At 40.2% G+C, this 16,015-nt stretch overlaps 2 protein-coding genes across 3 annotated transcripts; one reads left to right on the forward strand and one right to left on the reverse strand.

The window, feature by feature from the left end:
• The first annotated feature begins 591 nt into the window (after positions 1 to 591).
• On the forward strand, positions 592 to 10,683 carry IKZF5 (IKAROS family zinc finger 5). 2 transcript variants are annotated; one of them, XM_026039931.1, is made up of 5 exons: positions 592 to 656; positions 1,773 to 1,867; positions 2,410 to 2,573; positions 2,840 to 3,022; positions 7,460 to 10,683. In XM_026039931.1, the coding sequence occupies exons 3-5, from the start codon at positions 2,441 to 2,443 to the stop codon at positions 8,401 to 8,403; spliced, it is 1,260 nt and encodes a 419-aa protein (XP_025895716.1). In that variant the 5' UTR covers positions 592 to 656; positions 1,773 to 1,867; positions 2,410 to 2,440; the 3' UTR covers positions 8,404 to 10,683. The 2 variants fall into 2 exon arrangements, with proteins under 2 accessions (XP_025895716.1, XP_025895717.1); XM_026039932.1 differs by lacking the exon at positions 2,840 to 3,022.
• Positions 10,684 to 13,313: 2,630 nt separating this feature from the next.
• Positions 13,314 to 15,882, reverse strand: PSTK (phosphoseryl-tRNA kinase). Its single transcript, XM_026039957.1, has 6 exons — positions 15,580 to 15,882; positions 15,097 to 15,388; positions 14,501 to 14,699; positions 14,067 to 14,142; positions 13,716 to 13,809; positions 13,314 to 13,513 (listed from the first exon to the last, which is right to left on the reverse strand). The coding sequence occupies exons 1-6, from the start codon at positions 15,880 to 15,882 to the stop codon at positions 13,314 to 13,316; spliced, it is 1,164 nt and encodes a 387-aa protein (XP_025895742.1).
• Between the last annotated feature and the right edge of the window lie 133 nt (positions 15,883 to 16,015).

The following is a 16,015-nucleotide window of genomic DNA, read 5'->3' on the forward strand; positions in this document are numbered from 1 at the left end:
CCGCGCGCCGCGGGGCGGGCGGCGCCGGCCGCGCTTGTTGGCGGCTCTCGGTCGCGGTAGCGACGGGTCGGACACCTCCTCTAGCTTGTTCCTGGCTGATAAGGGCAGCGGCCCCTTCGGTGTCTGCCAAAGAAACTTAATTATGCTTAAAATGCTTAAGGAGCTTTTCGAGCGCGCTGATGCGGAGGTTAGAGGCAGGTGTTAAACTGTGGCAGTTTGTCAGATTTTAGAGAAGAAGAAGGGCGGCTTCTGTGAGGTAACTGAGGGGCGGGGAGCGGCGTTTTATGCCGGCGCTCCCCCAAGTGTAACGTTTTTTTCCCACTCTTGATTCTCCGAAATTATTTGTAACTTTCCCTAAAATGTATATGAAGTAAGAAGTTAAGTTTTTATACCTTACAAGAAGGTATATGCAGGTTATTCTATGAAAATACAGATTCAGTGTTGATTCATGTTGAGCATTCGACATATAAAGTGGTTTAAATTTAAATTATGATTTACTGAAGGATGGCGCGGTGAGGACTCACCATTACTGTGTTCTCTGCACCCTTGTCTGTGTTTAATGCCTGTCTCTTGTGTGTGTTTTTTTGCAGGAGACCCCAACAAATGGAAAACAAATTAACTTAAGCCAAGAGGAGGCTGGTGACATCTGAAAGAGGGTAGGAAAAAACTGATATGTCAGAGCTGCTTTAGCAGTGATAATGGCTGAGCCTGCTGGGGCTTGTTGGGGAAGAATATACGTGTCTGGGCGCCCAAAATAGCATCTGCGAGGCGCTCAGTTTTATCCTCTAGTTTCAGAAGCACAGATAACAGGTTTTAAGAAACACCTGTTGCAAAAGTTAGACGAAACTGGTTGCAGKCATACGTAACAGGCAGAATTAAGTAGCGAAATGCAGGGGATTAGCTCATACTCCGAGAACTGGAGTTCCATCGCAGGAACGAAATGAAGTGAATAGTTCTGAAAATATAGGGGAAAATATGTTTGGTATCAAACATGGTCTTGAGCTTGGGACTGGGGGCTTTTGTAGGTCACTTAATGTTTTGTGTTTTAAGTATTTGAAATCAAAAAGATTTTGCCATTGGAAGAGCAGCATAATAAATGATTTCTAAATACAGTCAGCAGTAATAATAATGTGCACTTACTGCAGTCTTTCACACAGAGTCCTAAGTTCCATCTGCACAAATTCATTGCAAATTGAGATTCAAATCGTGCCGTCTATAGTACTACAGTAGATTATGACAAGTGATACCTGGTGAATAGTTTTATTATTTAAATGCAAAATAATAAAGTGTGTTAAGAGCTTATMCATAGTAGGATACTAAAATTTTGGGATAAGACAATTTTGACCTACAGCTTTGTGCAAAACTTCTTTCCATCCTTGTTAATTAGTGACATTAGTGACATTAGTGACTCAATTTCACAAGATCAGAGACTGCCTGACCGTGATCCATAGCTCACTTCCTAAGTTTTGCAGAACCATTTGTTTACCAGAGAAAGTATTTAATTCTCTCAGACTAGCAGTGAGAGGGAGAAGTAGATGCGGATTTTGAAAAGGTCTTGCTAGGAATAAAATATTTTATTAAAATTTATATCAATAAGATGTTAGCAGTTGTTTATTTTTATTTTTATTTTTATTTTTATTTTTATTTTTATTTTTATTTTTATTTTTATTTTTATTTTTATTTTTTTCCAAGTTTATTTCTTACAGATCTTGGGGAGGGGGAAAAGTAGCAGATTTACAAATTTTTATAGATACTTTTTTTTTTCCTTCCAGAAAAAGTGGGAGAGCTGTGCCCCCTGCTTTCAATCTGACCTATTGGGAGTATCTTTTGGAGCATGTCTGCTGCTTAGCAGGGAACTGAATTTCAGGTACAACCTTATTAATATTGTTAATATTGTTATTATTTTAAACAAGTCAAACAATGTGTTGTTGATTTTTCATTGCTATGTAATTTTGTCCTATTTTATATACTCTACTTATATTACTCTTATTAGTATATAATAGTACTAAAATTAGTATTATTACTATTACTATTGTTCTTATTAATTAGTACTAATACTAGTATATAATATATAACATAATACAATATAGTGCATTATACTGTGTTAAATGAGTATAATATTATTTTAGATAATACTTAAGGATGGTTATATATTATTGTATCTCCATATCTCTATAATGTAAATATAATAATATAGATTACTAAGCTTGAAATAGTGTTGTGAAAAACTGTTTCCTCAGAAATAAGAATTCTTAAAATAATATTCTTATCATTGTCAATTTGTATATTTACAATGTATTATTTAACATGTCAGTAGTAATCTTTCACTTCTAGAGCCGTTTTTATTTTTTCCCTGAATGCCGTCAAATTCAGTTACACTTGTGATTTGAAGATATTTTTTCTTTCCAGGCAGAAGAGGTTGTAAACTTAAAGTGTGAATATGGGTGAAAAGAAACCAGAACCCCTGGACTTTGTAAAAGATTTTCAGGAATACCTTACGCAGCAGACTCACCACGTAAATATGATTTCTGGCTCAGTTAGTGGCGACAAGGAAGCAGAGACTCTTCAGGGAGGTAAACCAATTTCAGTGATGCCAAATGACTTCACTGGTCACATTGCAGACAATTGTACTGACTGCTGCAACTGCATGGAAATCTTTCTGGTAGTAGTTTTTCTGAAGTTGTGTATGTGCGTTTGTTTTAATCAGGGGTTATTTATCCTGGTTCTGTCTTTGCTATTTAAAGACCAAAGGTATAAAAATGCATAAAGATATTTGGCCTGTTGTCATTGTACGTAGTATCCCAGTGATTCTTCATCAAAATCTCTGCATTATTTGCAGCTGGGACAGAAGGGGATCAGAATGGGCTAGATCATCCTTCTGTTGAAGTCTCACTGGATGAAAACTCAGGAATGTTAGTGGATGGGTTTGAAAGGACATTTGATGGAAAGTTAAAGTGTCGATATTGCAACTACGCCAGCAAAGGAACAGCGCGGCTCATAGAGCATATCAGAATTCATACAGGTATGGACTATTCTACAGTACTTTGTTGGGAGGCTTTGTGGTACCATCTCAGTGTTGTGAACTGTGCACGAGCAATTTACGTCTTCAAGCAGTGCGCTCATCTAACTCAACAGTTAGAAGCCAGATTCACAGTAAAGGTTAGAATATCCTGAAATGTTCGTGAGATCAGCTGTCATTTTTTGGTAGTTGAGAGAAAATACAAGTGAAAGGTCTTTTTAAAGTCTTCCTTTAGTGCCTGCATAGCATATTCAAGTGATACAGAAGATAATATGGGTGTTAACTATAGCAATAATAAGAAAATGTATTTTGCAAAGAATGGAAGTTGTTGCAGATCTGGAGTATGCCAGTGTAAGGGCTATCTGAAGACTTTCAACTCTCTCTTTTCCATTGTATTACGTAGATGGCATTCTAGGACTTACTTTAAAGGAAAACATGTTGTTGCAACTTGGATATTAATCTCTTTACCTGTAGTTGTTAGTCACGTGCTAACTGGGCTACACCATTGCTTCTGCCCCAAAACTCCAGGGTTGTGTTACCGGCATGCTGGTGCTGCTTTCATGTTCCTGCAGTGTTGCCTTGTTTGTACAATCCATGATGGGACAGAAAGGGATGAGCAGCTAGAAAGAGTTCTGAGGTTCAGGCTGAAAATTCATCTGTTGTGCTACCATGAGCTACCTCTCTGTGTAGCTGTTGGTGTTTTTGGATTCCCTGTGGAAGTTTTTTACAGTTCTAATAATGAAGAAAATAATGATGAAATGATAATGATAATGAAAATAATGAAATAATGAAATAATGAAGAAAATGACTTTGGCAACTGCATTTGACACGCTGCTGACACACGGCTCGCTGTAGATCTACAAAGCGACAATGTGTTTTGAACTTTTTTAGACTTATTTTTGGGGTAAAGCAGCAGCAGCTACAGCTTCATCTACTATTTATTTCATGTGATTGGGCAGCAGGAGAGGTATTTTGCTTTTAAGAGATTTACTTGGCACAATGTCATTTCTGGGCTTTTGGGTTGTCTAATTATGAGAAAAAAAAACAGTGACTGCAGTGCTTCAGCATAACAAATGCTGCTGCAGAAGTAACACATCAACTTCCAAATTCCCTGTCTTCAGCAGCATGGGGCTGCTGCCATCTAAAATCTCCCATCGCCAGATCCTCAGTTACTACTGGCCAGTTGTCCGCACGAGTAGATTGACTGTGAGAGCTGTGACAGAAGCATGAATTGCTGTTGAAGTCAGTACTGTGTCCTTGCTGAATCTTGTGGTTTGTTCTGTTGTGTGTTTGTTTTTGTTGTTGCACTTGGGGGTTCCTCAGATGGAATAAATAACCTTGTAAATTAATGTTCACTGTCATAAAGTTTAACTGAACTAGAAAGCAAAACAAGCTTTCCTTCTTTATGTGCCTGATGGTTCAGAGTCAGCATTCTTTCTTTTACTATAGGAAGTCACCTACCTTTATTATACTTGCAGATTTTAGATTAACAATTCATTTGTGCTTTCAGAATATTTTTTTTATCCTGCAACTATGTCAGGTAGTAGAGCTCACTGAATGGCTTGAGGTAGCAGAACATTACATGCTGCACGTTTGGACCATTTCAGTGTGGTTGTAGCATAATATTTACGAAAGCAAAAAAAGATTGCAGCCCCAAGTTGTGAGGCTCAGAAGTGTCCACAGGAATCTTTGACCCATCAGTAATTACTGAGTTGCAAGCAGTGCCTGGGCTACGCAACTTAAGGTAATAAGAAAGCCCTTTGCTTAGGGGGAAGCATAATCCTTTGTCTTGACTGACATACTGAGTTGTTTCTCATGGTCATAATATATAATACTGTTAGCACAATAGCTCAGCTAGGGGACGGTGAGGAAATAAACAGCATGCGAAAGTGATGGCCTTTATTTAAAATAAATAGGTAGCTCTGACTTCATGTTTTGGGAGCAGGTGGAAGAACAGCTTTCCATGTGGGCAGGCTGTCATGTCAGTGCTCCTGAGGTGTTGCTGATGCTGGAGGTTGCGTGCTTGGCTCGTTCGATCAAAGGTGCTGGGGAAAGGTACCTAACTTGAAGGCAACATCGCTGTGTGCTAGCAAATCATGCAGTGTGAGTGACCTCAGATGCAGAAAGCTGACAAGCAGTGAGAGAGAGGTACAGAGGATGTCAGCCTTCTGTGCATCACAGAGCTTTTGTAATTTGGACACAGCTTCATACAGTGAATGCTTTGTAGCCAAATCTCTGTTCAGAAGCTGTCTGGTGCCCACCACAGTACTGGTGACTGTCCAGTGTTGCCAGTTCATTTCACTATACCAATCTACTCAGTTTCATAATATAGACAGGAATCCGTGTCTATCCAAAAGTCTTTTTTTTTCCCCTGTATTATTTCCCATTTGCTTTCTTACAATAGATTTAATATACTTAATTTTGATAAAGCACTGCATGGTGGCCTGGTGGTGACAGCATTTACCTTTTACTCTAATAGCTCCTTTTGGAAGGACCCACTTTCTTTCTTTGCGCAGAGCCAAGGTACTCCAGAACAAGAGAGATTTTTCTTCACTTACAGGCAAGCAGATTTCAAACCTGAGTGTGGTTCTCCTCAGAAACTTGGTGGGGAGGCATGGCAAAAAGCTAATACACAGCTTGCATGGACCATGAAAGCTTAGACTAAATCAGCATTAAAACAGGGATGTGATAGCTGGCCATTAGTTTCCAAGCACTATAAGACATATAACTAAGCAGATAAGAGGTAATATAAGTAAACAGTCTCTCCTGGATAACATTGAAGTACAGCACAGTATCAGCTGAAGTAGTGAGGACCCAAGTGTAATCAAGCAACTGTTATTAAGTGTGGCTTACTGCAGAATTAATTTAGTGGTGAGTCAAACAGCTACACTAAGCTGCCAAGTTAGTAATTCGTGAGCTGTGTTGGGCTGAAGACTTGCGACATGGGATGCAGATTTTCATCTCTGTGTAACCAGTTTTAGAGTGGCATAAGCTACTCGTGCAGACGTAGTCCCTGTAAGCAGGGAGTTTCAATCTTTATCTTGCTTTACATGTATGTATACACACATACACATGTGTGTGCGCTCTTAGTAGTTGCAGTTGGTGYGAATAAGGTAGCTAGAGGGAGCGCAGGAATTTTCTTTCTTGAAGAGTCAGAGGGAAAAAAAAAATCTCTCCTTGGTATGCCAAGCTGTGGTCACAAACTGGGATGCTCGGTGTGGTGGTGATTTCCTGTCTTTCCGTATCAGTCATATGCAACTTACAGGGCTTGCATGGTGCATGCAGTGTAATAGTGGCTCTCACTGCATTCAGATTTCTGGCTTTCATGGCCAGTCTAGATGATAGATTTTGAAAGCCACAAAATAAATGTATTGTCCTGTTTCTACAGGAGTATAAAATGCTTCAAAAGACCTTTAAGACCGGAGACAAGATCACACTAGTTTTGGGGGTTTGTCATGCTGAGTTGTAGGAGAATCACTTGCGTAACAGCAATTGAGAAGGTGCCCTGTCATTGTAGATGAGAGTATAATCTTATAAATGCAAATAGGCTGTTGCGTTTCAGCATCTGGGTGTGTATCAAATGCCTTTGGCATTTTTAACATTTTAGACTTGGCTCCTAAAAACTCCTAAAAGATCACTCTATGAAATATAGACTAAAAGTCTGAAGTATTGTACTATGAATGTGTTGACCTATAACTATTTTTGAATGTTTTTTAAAGACTTCAAAAGGTAATAGCAGGAATAAATCTAAATACTGTTTCATAGAAGAGCAAAGCTGAAACTTTCAGGGTGGACAAAACTCAGCTTCCACCTCTTGAGAGAGCCTGCAGTTGTCCGGGGTGGCCTTTGTTTTCCTTAACAAAGGACTAAACGAACAGATGGCTTAGTTGGCCTTTATTTCCTTTAATAGCCCTTTGGCCATAGAATCCTTTTAGGAAATTCAGTTCTTGGGTGCATGCCTCTTTATATGTGTTAAATTATAGGACTGTCTGGAAGATATCAAAAGGATTCCTTCTCTCAGTGTTCAAACACAAGTGCCATTAAGAATGATGACAGTGGTGGTTGAACAGATTTTGGTAGTCAACTGCTCATGCRCTTTAACCCTGAGGGAGATTCAGGATCTTCTAAGAGGAGCACGCAAACATCGCTGCATTCAGACCTTGACATCATTGCTGAAGTTACTAGTCAGGGTTTCTATAGCTGCTAGTTCTGGTAGCAGTTTCCCTGATGCTCATTCCTATTCAGTAAGAAAGCAAAGATGTGTAAAAGTGCAATATGGAGCACGATTCCRAACTGAGAACTTGCAGTGTCTCCAGACCTGGATTTGAACTGTTCATATAGAGCTGGATTTSAACTGTTCACACAGCACCTCCCAGTTAACAACTGTATTTTTCCAGTGCTCCATGGAATGCTGTAGTATAATCTTCCTTGATTTTCCAGGTGAGAAGCCACACCGATGCCATTTATGTCCGTTTGCTTCAGCGTATGAACGTCATCTCGAAGCTCACATGCGGTCGCATACTGGTGAGAAACCATACAAATGTGAATTGTGTTCCTTCCGCTGCAGTGACAGAAGCAACTTATCTCATCACCGTAGGCGTAAACATAAAATGGTGCCTATCAAGGGAACAAGGTCTTCCCTAAGCAGCAAGAAAATGTGGGGAGTTTTGCAGAAGAAGACCAGCAATTTGGGATACAGCAGAAGAGCATTAATAAATTTGAGTCCACCTTCCATGGTGGTTCAGAAACCAGACTACCTTAATGATTTCACTCATGAAATTCCAAATATCCAGGCCGAAGCGTATGAGAGTATGACAAAAACAGCCCAGAGCGGTGGGTTGCCACGAGATCCACAAGACCTTATGGTAGATAATCCTTTAAATCAGCTATCTACGTTAGCTGGACAGTTATCTAGCTTGCCACCTGAAAACCAAAACCCAGCCTCTCCTGACGTCGTCTCCTGTCAAGATGAAAAGCCTTTCATGATACAGCAGCCTGCTGCACCTGCAGGTGTTTCAGCCGTGTCGACCAGTATTCCCCGGAGCTCATCTCCAACCAGCCCAGACCCTCGGCCAACACACAACCCGAGGAACTATAGCCCGGTGGCCGGTCCCAGCAGTGATCGCAGCGCCCACACCAGCACTCCCAGCATCAGCAACAGCCAGCCGAGTACTCCAGCTCCGACCCTTCCAGTTCAGGACCCTCAGCTCCTGCATCACTGCCAGCACTGTGACATGTATTTTGCGGACAATATCCTTTATACTATTCACATGGGATGCCATGGGTTTGAAAATCCTTTTCAGTGCAACATATGTGGGTGTAAGTGTAAAAATAAGTATGACTTTGCTTGCCATTTTGCAAGAGGCCAACATAACCAGCACTGACTGAGAACATGCTTTCACTTAGTTTTTTAACATATTACAGTATATTTTTCATACTTGCTGAAGGAAACCTTGCTTATTTCCATTGCTTCTCATTAAGCAATTGGACAAAGGAGGCAATTTTATTTCTGTGCTGTCATAAAACTTGCCAGGGATTTTATTTTTTTTTGTAAGATGTGGTCATTTATATATAGTCTTTCAAAAAACAAAAAGTGCTCTGAAAAAGTGCACTAAGAATTAGATTACAATTACGTGTTTTGTTTGTTCAGTTTAAGTTGATTGCACTTAAAATACCTGTGAACGTTCTATAGATATAGATGCAGAGTATGCGTCCTGAAACATAAGATGCAATTATTTACCAGGCAGGATAAAATATTGTAAGCATAAAATGTGAAAGGTTGATGCAATGAATGTATGGTTGCTATGGAGACAGATGTGCTCTTAAAAACTTAACTGTTATCAAACTGGGGAAAAAAAACCCCRATCTTTCTAAATTAGAAGCAACTTTCGCATATAGGTACAATTTGATTTAAAATTTACTTTAATCTGGAATTAATCTTACTTAATAAGTAGTAAGTTTTTGCTTAGTGTTTTCTAAACTCCCCATGCTCAGCCTCAAGCACTATTTCAGCTGTTACGTTACTAGAAAATAACATTTTCTGACTGAATTTCTGGTAGGAAGAAAGAGTGAAAAGAACAGGAAAGATGTATTTTCTTGTCAGTCACTAATTAGGTGTGTAAAAGAAAACTTGACACCTTATTTTAAACTATTGACCAAATAGCTTTAAATGTATTTTTTTAAAAGGAGGCAATTTTTAAACTACTAGTTGTAATGAAGAACTTGTAGAACTAAGACATTTTCTAAGAGATGTTAAACTGCCTTAAACCAATTTGTACACAATTAGACTTCTACCAATTTGCACAATTAGACTTCTGTCTTGCTAACAGAAGTTCTAGCAGAAGCAAACAAGTTTACGAATTAAAAAAAAAAAGTTTGTTGGTTTGGGTCGAGCTAACACTGTAGGTTGCCTATATGTTTGGAAGTTGACTAATCTAGTTTATGGTAAACTCCAGCTAACTTGGAAATCAGTTTGTCTTCAATTCAGTCTCCCACAAAAGGGGGGAAGGATTTCTGCTTTTCTGTGTGTTTGAGCTGTTTATGTAGCAGACATGCAAAGGGAGACTGGGTGACTAAGTCATTGTTACTAATACTGTAGGTGGCAAATGGTAAGTGAAGATGTCCATGAAGCCCACTGCACGTGTTTGTTTTATTTTTTTTAAACCATACATCTTTAAAAGCACCTAGGCTAATGGACAGGCACTTTAATATAAACTTAAAACATCCTAGCAAAATTAATAAAAGCTCTTGATATGCTACACAGGCATTTGTAGTGTTTCAAAATAATGAAGAATGTTGCTTTTCCCGTATTCAGACATGCACTTTTACCTTAGTTTCTTACTTGCATTAAGACAAATGAAACCTCCCCTTGTATTCCCTTTTTATTATCAGCAAAATATGACAGCATATAWCATTTGGTAATGGCAGGAACAAGATTTTTTACTGATGTTCTGGAAGTCAGAGGCTGAATCTGAATAGCACATGTTTAGGTTGATCAGATTGACRCTGTCACTGCAACTAAAGGTCCCTGAGATCTGAGGAAAAACTTGCAATGACTTTAGTTTAAGGTCAATAAGCAGGAAAAAAAAAATGCTCTTCTGAAAGCTTTAGCTTTAGTAGGAATTTTCACTTCAGTGAATTAGAAATTTGGGAACTGAATACATGTTTGTCTTCATATAGCTTATCTACTGTTGAATTTTCCACTAACTAGTTGAAGGAACTGTATTATTGTCAGCCTGTAGTCTAGTGGGCATGAAATAGTGGCTATGACATAAATAATACCAATTTAGTGCAAAATTAATGATAACATGCTATCAATTCTCAAGATAAGTTTTTGGTTTCAGGCAAGCCTGGTTCAAAATCCATTTTAGTGGATTTATGTTACCAAAATATGATTTCCAATTTTATTTGTCAATACATTAGATTTCTAATGGCACTCTTCATAATCCCCAAAACGCCTTTTGATGCTTTTTACTTTTAAAAATTTATAGGCATCAACTCTGTCTGCATGAACTGATGTGCAGGGGACCTGGAGTCATACACTTGAAAGTCCAGTTTTCCTTTAAGGACTACAGTAAAGTTGACTGAAATGGAATCCAGTGTTAGGAAGTTATTGCTCTTGTAACAATTTTGTAAAATTACACTTCTAGTCAAAGAATAATGCAGAAGCAATAGGTCTCTTTTGATCTGTCTTTTTATATATTAAAAGCTACCGTTGACTAAAAAATAGTATTAAAACTATAGACGTAAAGTACTGTTACATTTAGTAAATTATTGAGGTAGTTTTCCTTGCCTTTTGATACCTTTTTTTTTTTTTAATTTCCTTGAGCTGTAGGAACTGTGAGGCAGCAGCTCTGTGCATGTGGAGCGGGCGCTGCCGCCTGTGTCGGTACCTGAGGTACCCGCTGCCACCACGTGCTAGTTGCAGCACCAAGGTGTCCTTGTTCTGTGGTTCCTTCTGCCTCCTGCTAGCGAGGGCGAGATGATTAAYTCTGATGGGCACAAACGTTTGACATTTGGGCCTGCCCTTCTTCACACGCTGGGTCTGACCCGTTTTCACAAAGTTTCTCATCCTTTAGGGCTTTCTTTGGCAGTGCCTGTAAACATTCGAGACTCATTTTTTTTTGTATGTAGGCTCTTGCTTTGGCAATTTTAAACCAATGGTTTTGTGAACAATGATGCCTCTAAAGAAATTTTAGCTAAAAGGGTAGGTCGCTAATAGCAGTAGCTGGTAGCAAGACAGCCCTGTATGACCTTTTTAAAAAGGGCCCCTTCTTCAGGAGAAGATCCCATGCTGAGAATGGACTGTTATCATGTTCTTARAACTTAGTATAAAACAGCCCCAAACCTTGCAAATTATTTAGAAATATTTTCAAACTACTGATTAAATATCACTTTTTTTTTCTGCTTCAGAATACCCAAGAGAAAGAAAGTACGTTTGGACATGTAAAGTTTTGAACACTTTAACTGTTCTTCTATCTTTGCTTGTGTGGGCATTTGCAGGGGGTGGATTTTGTGASGCAACTGGCTTTGGCATCCTGCCGTTTGCAACTCGATGTGTAGGTTGGATCCCTGCTGCCTTCCTAGTCCCTGGAGCAGGATTCTTGTTTTCCAGCATCATACTGCATGTTCAGTTGTGCCAAACAGTATCTTGACTTATACCTATTTCCTTCTGACTACTGAGTATGTTTGGAAGGTGCATTTGCATAGTAGGKTTTTTTTTTAATGATTTTGTGTATACCATTTACTATAATTTAAAGAGCAGAATTAATTCTGCAAAAATATTTTAAAGTATGGTCCTCAATAATTCTTGCGCAAGGAAACCTTATTCATTCAGAATAAATGAGGGATCCTTGTGAGGAACTGCAGGATAAAGCCTTGGTTAGTAGGACTTTCCAGATTGAGCTCTCCACGTGCTAGACTGCACTAACCTAAAAACAAAGCAAATCCTTATAATGTATTATAAGGTGCTGATTAGCTTTTTAACTTGTATTAACAGGAAAGTTTGGGGATGAGCTGAAATGTTTCCCCAGTTTGATTCTGTTCTGTAGTTAGAAAACATTACTTTTGTGGAGTTTTTTATTTCATAGATTATTTTATAGAGTTTTGGACATATTTTTAACATGCACTATTTATAGTACTCTTAATACAGACTTAGTATTTCGAGTGAGAATATTCCACCAAACATACAAATATTAGAATGAAGTTGTTGCTAGATTAGTTATCTCTGTTAATACTTAAACCAGCTGCAGAGCAGCTTAACAGGGATTAATAGCTGACTTTTCACAGATGCAATGTTTAGATAAAGATGATTTTGACATAAAATGTTGGTGTGTTARCATAAAATCCAGTGCTAGAAGACACGTTCCAATGGTGTTTTCTAGCACACACTCTGTTACTGTTTGTTTTATTCCAGAATGTTTTGAGTTTTGTGTGTTTGTTTTTTCTTTTGACGAAGGGAATGTAATTTAGAAGTTTTCACTGGCAAGTTTTTCATTAATTTTAAGCTTCTTTAAAAAACTACAGCAAATGGACGTTCTGCTGAAGGAAAATCTCTTCCCTGCCGAAGCATTTTTCATTGAGCAATCTTTTGTGTATGTGCTTCTAAGTACCTGCTTTGTTAATAATATGTATTTCAATGTAAAGAGCATATTTTGTATGCAAAAATGGAAGTTGTTAGAGTTGTAAAATAAATTTTATTGTGTAGTGAGYGTTTTCAGAAGACCAAGTTCTGAAATAACTTGACTATATCTATTGTAGTTCATGTTGTGAAGCTTTGCTTTTGTAAGATATGAATAAAATAACACTTTCTAATTAAGGGGTCTTCTGTGTGTACTTTTCATCACAGCGCTCATGCCAGTGTCAACTTCTGAGTTGTTCCAGGCAGCCAGGTTAATCCTGTGCACAGACACACACCTACGTGCACACAAGGCACAGGAGCCAAAGCTGAAGTTTGTCCCTGTCTCTCGCTTTTCTTTGTAAAGCTGCTGTCAGGGAATCAAGCAGAGAGGCCCAGCCTCTGAAAAAGGGAAATAAACCAGGACTGGAAGCAGATTCAGGTGTCTACGTCCTGACTGTAGATGGTGTAGTGAACTATACAGATGCTCCTTTATGCCCCAAATCTTAAGCTCCATCCTTGCTGAGGCACTTAGGAGCTGTACAAGTGCTCAGGACTACATGAATTTTGAGATTGCAGATCACCATGTAGAACTGAACTTTTTTGAGCAATGCTGCTAAAAGCCATGCTACATTTTTAATAATCTCAATTCTGGAAAAAAAAAGAGGATCAAATTTATTATTTTAAAATATATTTATTGACTATAGTGGTTGCCTTATATTGGAATGAAGAAGTTACATTTGTTACTGGGTCGCTATTGGTCTGGCAAATCTGATTTTTCAGATGACTTCCTTGTCGAAGATCATCTAAAAATGCTGCTTTGAGTCTGTTGAGTTCTTCTGCCAGGACCTTCAWCTCACTTGGATGTACATTTTTATCTAAAAGAAAATAAAAGCTCTAGTATTATATTCATGTATACAGGCAAACTTTACAGGCTTAGGTCTATGTGAGTCTGTCTTTGACATGGCATTTGMTTGCCTCAGTCACACCTGCAGGATGGTGGTTCCTCAATGGTTTACCCCAAAGGAGTCTCACAGTTGCAGCTCAGGCTGCAGCTGCRCTGCAGTGTGCTGTGCCCACCTTTCGCATTCTTCATTGCTTGAGAGATGATTCGCCTGCAAGTCTGATCAGCTCCATGGATGGCACTAGCTGCACAGATCGCTCGATCTACTTCCTATCCAAAAGGATGAGCAGAAAGGAGGAATAGAGGCCGACACATTACATTTCATTCAGCTTGTCACCAAGCTAAAAGAAATACCCACTTCAACTACAGCTAGCTTTTATGTACATGCTTTTGCAATCAAGAAAACAAACGAGGCATTTCTCAACTCCTGTTGTCATGGTGGTGGTCAGAACACAATTCAGGAATATATTACTCATTTATTCACTATCATCTGAAAGAACCACAACCTTAAAGACAAATTGTTCTACCTTTTGCTCTGTATTCTCCTCATTTTGCTTCACTGGATTTTCCAAAGCATTGGCCAGTAAGTCAATTAWCTGCAAACTAAAGAGAAGAAGCAGGAGTAAAACATACATGTAGTGAAACTRTTTGGTTAATTCTTCTGGTGTTTGTAAAGATATCACAGAAAAAAATAAGATAAGCAAACTTTCAGTTAAAATTGTGAAGTAATCAGTGAAATAATATTTATACTGAAAAATAAATGAAATGTAATTGTGGTTAAACCCACAGCTGTTGTTTTCCAGTATTAAGGCTTCAGACATCTATGTGATTTTTTACTAAGTGTTAAATCCCCATACAGAATATTTTCTATATATTGTTTGGATATAGTGAAAAAGGTTTTACCTGCCTTTTTATAAAATCAGATCTTATTTAAAACTTCAGCATCAATACAGTGACATACTTATCCTCCAAAGCACATTCAGAGCTTTTCAGGATGAGGCTGTTCTTTTCCCAAGCATTTTTCTCAAGATCTGGCATTTCTATTTTTCTTGCCATCTGATATATTGTCTGATCTGGTATAGGGGCACTTCTCAGGCGATTTCTTTGCAAGCACTGTTCAAGTGGGCACTCTAGAAATATCTGGCAGAAGCTCAATGAATCTAGAATTATAAACAGACAGTTTGACTTTAAAAGCTGCTCGAGGGAGAATTCCCGAGAGCACCAACCTGCCTGACCAGGGCTGTATTTGAACTAGCAATTTCTATACTCGTTCTGAATCTCTAAGACTATCAACATTTTTACCTTGAAGGCTGAAGCAGCTGTAACTTCTGAGAACAACAGGTACGAGGGAAGTTTTATATGAACTAACAATTTCTAATAACACAGTAGCAGTTATCTCTGCTTACTGTATTTTAGATGTCTGGTAACTAAAAACTAGCACATGTTCCACAAGAGGAATTAGCAAAGGTAGTTGATGCCCCATTTAATAGTTATTTCGTGATAAAAATGAAAAATCCAATTACTTCAATTCTATGTAAGAGAATGAGGGGTAATTACATTTGCGAGCCAGCTGGTACACTTCATATCTCATACTCTGGTAATAAAAATTGTCATCCAGAATAAGGTACAGCGGCCTAGACGTGGCCTCGTTGGCCAGGAAGTGGCAATCGGCGGCTGCAGGTGCCGGTGAGGAGAGCAGACCCTGCCCTCGGCAGCAGGCCACGAAGCGCCCCCACGTTGCCTCGGTGCAGCCAGCGGGGGCAGACAAGGGACCGCCGGTAGTGAGAGCCTGCAGGAGGTGCTCGAGRCACCGCAGCAGCTCGTGCCGGTGGGACTTCCAGCGCGAGGGCTAGGAAAGAGCAGAGCACAGAGCACAACGCGATGACAACGACCCCTAACATGGCGATGGCGGCCACCGCCTCAGCGCGGCCTCCCCTCAGCGCCGCTAACGGCCACCCCCCCCACGCCCCACCCTCCTGAGGCTGCAGCGCCCGCCACTGGCCAGCGCCAGCCAATAGGAAGCCGGCAGGCGGCACTGACCAATGGGGCGAGCCCGKTCGCTCCCGCCCCCGGCGCGGCGGGCGCGATGGCCTCCGGCGGGATGAGCTCGTCGTAGGGGAGGAGCCCGCAGTGCCAGCGCTGGCGGCGCGGCAGGCGGAGGCGCAGCCCGCGGGCCAGGCTGGACTTGCCGGCCGCGGGCAGCCCGCACAGCACGCACAGCCCTACACGCTGCCGCCCGCATGCCACCTCCATGGTGGTGCGGGGCTGCGAGCTGGCGCGCGCATGCGCAGTGGCAGTACCCGCGGCCAAGAGGCGTGTGGTGCTCTGCGGCGGCGCGCGCATGCGCAGTRGCAGTGTCCGAGGGGAGGGAGTGTGTGGCGCTCTGAGGTGACGCGCATGCGCAGTGGCAGTGTCCGAGGGGAGGGAGTGTGTGGCGCTCTGMGGTGACGCGCATGCGCAGTAGCAGGGTGCGGGG

The sequence above is a fragment of the Nothoprocta perdicaria genome, unplaced genomic scaffold (assembly GCF_003342845.1).
Source record: "Nothoprocta perdicaria isolate Ctin4 unplaced genomic scaffold, notPer1 scaffold_247, whole genome shotgun sequence".
In the NCBI taxonomy this organism is placed as follows: Eukaryota; Metazoa; Chordata; class Aves; order Tinamiformes; family Tinamidae; genus Nothoprocta; species Nothoprocta perdicaria.

Coding starts and splice junctions, on each gene's coding strand:
- IKZF5 (XM_026039931.1), top strand. CDS start 2,441: ATGGGTGAAAAGAAACCAGAACCCCTGGACTTTGTAAAAGATTTTCAG. Junction 2,574..2,839: donor AGCAGAGACTCTTCAGGGAG/GTAAACCAATTT, acceptor CATTATTTGCAG/CTGGGACAGAAGGGGATCAG. Junction 3,023..7,459: donor GCATATCAGAATTCATACAG/GTATGGACTATT, acceptor TTGATTTTCCAG/GTGAGAAGCCACACCGATGC.